The sequence below is a fragment of the Trifolium pratense genome, linkage group LG5 (genome assembly GCF_020283565.1).
Source record: "Trifolium pratense cultivar HEN17-A07 linkage group LG5, ARS_RC_1.1, whole genome shotgun sequence".
Classification (NCBI taxonomy): domain Eukaryota; kingdom Viridiplantae; phylum Streptophyta; class Magnoliopsida; order Fabales; family Fabaceae; genus Trifolium; species Trifolium pratense.
This window is the reverse complement of record NC_060063.1, coordinates 48,280,636-48,286,612: the sequence shown is the minus strand read 5'-3', so window position 1 is coordinate 48,286,612 and position 5,977 is coordinate 48,280,636. Positions and strand designations below refer to the sequence as shown.

Below are 5,977 nucleotides of genomic sequence, written 5' to 3'. Positions count from 1 at the left end.
GTTACATTGTTCAACATGTATTTTTTTATTTTTTTTTATTTATCTAATATAAGACTACAAACTCAAGCTTGACACACAAATACTCTTCAAGGAAGTCTTACATGAGCACAAGGCATTTAGACACAAAATTTAGGCACGCGCACACACACGGATCAAAAAATTAAAAGAACAATAATTTATCACATCAATTAATACCACTTTAATTTTATTTATTTTTTTGCTTATTATGAGTGTGCTTAAGAAATAATTTTTTAGGCTTGTGTCCATATAAGTATTTCTCCTCAAATGTGTGTTCATCCATTTATTTAAGTATATATTTGCACCACTTTTTGCTTACATCCATAAAAAAAAAGCTTAACTATACATTTGGTCCCTTACGTTTATTTTAGGTTTCAATTTGGTCCCTTACGTTTAAAAAGTATCAATTTGGTCCCTTACATTTATTTTAGGTTTCAAGTTAGTCATTTCCGTCAATTTTGTCACATGTGGCAGTCAATTTGCATATGTGGACAGACACGTGGCACTTGTATACGCTGACACGTGTACTGTTCAAACGGTGTTAGTGACAAAACTAACGGAAAAGACTAACTTGAAACCTAAAATAAACGTAAGGGACCAAATTGATACTTTTTAAACGTAAGGGACCAAATTGAAACCTAAAATAAACGTAAGAGACCAAATATGTAGTTAAGAAAAAAAAAAAAAAAGTCAGTCACATTTAGTTATAACATCAACTCTAATTTCATTTAAATCTAATTTCATTCTTTGAATCATGAGGTCGTCTTAAACACCAGTAAATCATCACATTGAGTTAAAAGTAACATCAATTTAATTGTACACTACATTCTCATTTCAAAATCTTAAGACAATTATTATATGAATCATTTTATTTATATATTAGTGACTTTTCATTTTTGCAATCAAACGTGAGACCTCACATTCATGTAACCCTAGAATTAGGCTCACCATGATGACATCTTATACATACTTGATTTTAATTGGATTTGTGCATATTTGAGTTTGTAGGTTTACCATTTATTTGGAAAGGCAAATATCAACTATTAGTCATTATATTAGTGTTTTTTTTATCAAGGTTTAAACTTCGACACTTCAACTCTTACCTTTAATCAGTTGAACTATTAAATTCTTTGTAGCTTTAAAATGGAATTCAAATTTAAAATTTTGAGCCACTTATAATTTAGAATATGGAGATGATCACAATTTATTTCAACTCATTTCAAGAACATAAAAACAATCTATTTCTTCAGCATGACATTTGATTTGTGTTATCAAATGTACAACTCTAGAAATTGAATCTTAATTTATTTGTTTTGGTTTGGTGTTAACCCTCTCATTGCGTAAAACTTGACCAAAAAATTATTCTACACAGAAATTGAACTCGAATTCTTCCGAACGATATGTCTTTTGGTGAAGTTAGTTAAAATCAAATCTTAGTTTTACTAGAGAGAAATAGGAAAAAAAAAAAAAATCCAATTAGTAATTACAACCTTAATACCATGGAAATAAAACATCCTCACTTTAATTACATCCCGATTAAATTTAAATTATAAAACACATAACACTAATAACACTCCAATAGTTAGCATCTTCAAATTGAAGATTACCTTGAAGAATTTCTTGCAACTCTTGTACTTCTCTTGATAGACTCAATTCTTTGAAGCCTTATTTGTTCTCTAAATTTGGCTATAAATTCATCAGCCTTTTTATCCACATCAGGTCCTTCATCACTCACTGTCTCTATTCCACCACCAACAGAAGAAGAACACAGTTCCTCTGTTTTTGTAAAACTTTCACTACTCTGTTTTCTTTCTCCAAAATCTTCATCTTCTTCACTTTCTGTCTCTTCATCTTCAGTTTCCATAATTACCCTTTTTTCAATAAACCTTTCTTTATCTACTGACTCTTGCATTGAAGAAACAGAATATTCTTTTTCTTCATCTTCATCTTCCTTTTCATTTGTTCCTTCTTTTACAGATTTTACCATTGACATGTTCCTTTTCATGGAGATTGGTTTCTGAAACATTGATGGTGGAGGCGGTGGTGGTGGTGGAGGAGGACAAGACTTATTATAATACGAACTCTTTTTCTTCACAAAATCCTCTGAATTCTTTGCAAGTGATTCAGAAGGAGTGAATTTTATTGAAGAAGCTTTCACCATTGAAGAAGGTTTTGAAGCTTTTTCAATAGCTTCTTGTTTAGTTTCCATCATTCTTGCTGATGCTGATCTTGATCTCCATGGAATAGGAGAAGGAAGCACAACGTTCTCTTTCTCTTCAATCTTATCTTCAACTATACCTTCAAATTCAGCATAATTTTTAACTTTATTAAAGGATTTGCTTGAAAATCTTTTGGACTCTGTTTTCAACATCCCATCATTGGATTGAGATTGAAGAATACAATCATCATCAGATAAACGTGATTTCAAGCTTCGAACCGGTAAAAACAGAGGCTTTTCTTCTTCATCACAACCACTCTGTTCATCTTCAAAAACAGAGTGGTTTTGTACTTGTGCTTGTGGAGTAACAACAACCTTTGATTTGTTTCTGTAGTGTTGATTATGATTACTCCATGTTTGTAGTTTTGTAATTTCTTCAGACTCAGATAGGTTTTGAATTTGATGATCAGATTCGTCTTCGAAAAACGATGAAACTTGTAAGAACCGAGAAACTAGTGATTGTGCAGAGTCAAATTTTGAGTTATTGTTATTGTTGTTGTCTTTGTCTGGTTCTTGGTTTCTACGACTGAACAAACCATAAGAGATAGCTATACCAACGAAAAGAAGGTGAAAGAGTTCCCAGTTTCTTGTGAGAAGATTTTGGTTGATGAATTCAGGAGCTTGAGAAGGAAAAAGAGGAAGAATAACAAAGAATATGAGAACTATGGAAGCTTTGTATACAAAATTGTAGTAAAACTTTTTTGGGTCTTGTTGGTTTTGTTTAACATTATTAAGGGTTGGTTTTTGGATTGAATTTGGAGCTGACATTGGAAGAAGGGTATGTTGGAAAAGAGAGAGAATGAGAAGTTGAGGTTGAGGAAAGGAACAATGAGGGAAGAAGTGGTGTTCTTATGGGAAGAAAAAGAGAAAAAGTGGTGTGTGAATTTGAAGCTTTTAGCTTTGTTTGTTTGATTCAAAACCATAAAAAAAACATTAGACTCAACTGATTAATGAGCTCCTCTATGATGAATTGTTTGGAAAAATTCGAGTTTGATTTCTGATAGAAACAATTTATGGTCAGACTTTATTTATATTGCAGCCGAATTCTGAATTATCATAGCCTCGTTTCCCCGAGAATCAAAGAGTTATACCAAAAAATAAGTGTCAAAGGCAAAAATGTCAAGCATAGTTTTGCCTTTATTCCATTTGCATTTTCTCTCTCCTTCTCAACTCTTGCTTTCGGTTCTATAATAAAATGCTTTGTCTAGAACTAGAACTTTAGATCATTTTATAGATCTACAACTTCCTCCTTTGGTTTAGTGGAATTTGAAAGCCTAATACACTAGGTCATACAAGTTTTTTTTCCTGCTTTTTTTTTAGGTTGTGGTGACAATAGACCTAAGCAGCAATGAAGAAGTCTATGTGTTACAATAGGACATTTGAACAAAAGATTGTCTTTTTGACATAGTAAAAAGTTTTCCATTATTTTAAGTTCGAGTTTAAGAGTAGATTTTAAATATACAAATCTTTTCAATTAATCGAGACATCTTTTAAAGACAAATCGAGCTCATGTTGGCGTTAGATGGAGGACCTAAATCACACTTGAGGGCTAACAGAGCCTTTAACTCTTTAATATCGAGTAGGGACTACTGTTTTCGGTACACGAAAAGTCTTACATCAATGGAATCACGACTATTGATTATTTACAAACTTTCACTTATGTCATCCACAATTGCAATTACCTTGAGGTTAGAACATCTTGTATATATTGGAAATGGATTCTCACTATAATTGTGTCTCATTGTTACAAATTTCAGCAATCCGATCTAAATTAAAGAACGAGATCGTTTAATTTCGTGAAATTGATAGTTTAACATGAACATTGTAATTTCAAATCAATGGTCAAGATAAGCTACTAATTAGCTTATAAAAAAAAAGCTATTACTAGTTAACTTTTTAAATTTTTTTTGACAGTAAGTTAACTTTTTAAATGAAAAACATAATTAGTTGCTTTATCAATTTTGGTCACTTGATTTTCAAAATTGTATTCACTAGTATTATTCATATTCAATATACTACATTCATATACTTTGGATTTTCTTTTGAATTATGATAATATCAAAGCAAATTACATAATGATTTATGATAATCATTCAAGACTTTCAAAGGAAACAGTTAAAGGTTCTGCTCAATAGGTCCATGACACCAAGCAGAGTTTGGAGGAACATATTCAAATGGTCCATATGCATCTAGTAACAGTTGCAAATTAAACAAATGTGAATAACACTATGAAACACAAATACTTAGCGTGTTTTAGTGTCAGACACGTGTCGGTGTCCGATAACGACACTTATAATTGCATTAAATTATGTCATTTTCTTAAATTATTATCAGTAATTACGTGTCAGTGTCCGGTGTCCATGCTTCATTGATCTATGTCCGTGCTTCATAGATAAGTAGCCTTGCCAATATTAGATAGAGAATGAACTAAAAGGGACAAGTTGGGAATAAAAAAATAATGTATGGTGCAAATGGTTAGCGTTGGAATTAGTCACATGATTCTTCTTTTGGACTGTATATGATGGCTTTCATCCCATTTACATGACAAAAAGAAAAGGCAAATTCGATCATGTGTTAAGGAATGGTTCTCTTATATCTTTAATATTTTTCTAATACTTCAAATTCTGATTTTGGTTGCAAATTAATTAGATTCTCTTAAATGTTACGCATGCAGTGAACCAATATTGATGCAAAAGATTGTTTCTAAACACCATTGTTTAAATTGGAAAAGGTGATAGAATAATAAACCAGTTAGTGATTTGTCTAATCATGCACACATTGAAAGATATCATAAATCTCTTGATTCAACTATTTTGATGACTAAGAAAAAATTTCTAGTCCTTTCAACTAGGTACAATTTATTTTACTTGCTGAGCTTATGACTCAGAAATGTTAACTTTTTCATTGGATGCACCTAGGTTTGTCCAAACATTTTTTAGTGTTACCATAACTTTGCCATTTCCTTTTAATTATTTACACCAATCTTTGTTTTTGTGAACTTAGATGACTCAGTATGAAAGATCAAATAGAATATTGTAGATCATATTTATTAAAATTCTTTTATATATCCAAATGCTACTACACATATAGTTGGATTTATGCTCCAACTTTACAGCTAATTTGACCAAGAATTTATGTAGTTTTCACACACACACACACACACGTGTGTGTTTGTGTAGCAGGATAATTTTAAGGTTGTGCTGACTTTCTTGTCCCTATAGGATGATAGAGTTGTAAGGAGTAAAATAGTTATGCTTGCATTTGTCATTAATCAATCACCCTTGTATATACAATGACATTTGCATCATGTAATTAACTAATGAGCTCAACTACAAACATATGCATAAGCTGCGCCTAACACAACTTACAACAAGTTTGAGCTTATCTTGCGCTTAACCAAGCTTTTGTTACGATCTTAGGAAGAATTTGCCATCCATTCGGATCCCACAAAATTCGAGGGATTAGTCTCTGCAGTTGCTTGCAGATGATTGATAAACAAGAATAAGGACACATAATGCTAGTTGGGGAGAAAGTAGTAACAAAAGGGGTGGTATTGCTTAGTTATGAAGAATCCATATTGTTAATTTTTTGTTTTTGTTTTGTTATTTATAAAAAGACTCAACAATTTTATTTTAGTTAATTGAGAATTTATGCATTATAGGAATTTACTTTATTCATTTATTGTTGTCTATGTGTAGGTGAAGCTGTGGGCAATGAATCTAATTCCTTCCCATCTGCCTT

At 31.5% G+C, this 5,977-nt stretch overlaps 1 protein-coding gene across 1 annotated transcript; it reads right to left on the bottom strand.

Annotated features, from left to right (window-relative positions):
- Positions 1-1,494: 1,494 nt before the first annotated feature.
- Positions 1,495-3,214, bottom strand: LOC123887053 (myb-like protein X). The gene has a single exon (XM_045936325.1). It carries the CDS (start codon positions 3,002-3,004, stop codon positions 1,622-1,624), a length of 1,383 nt encoding a protein of 460 aa, XP_045792281.1. The 5' UTR covers positions 3,005-3,214; the 3' UTR covers positions 1,495-1,621.
- Positions 3,215-5,977: the final 2,763 nt, after the last annotated feature.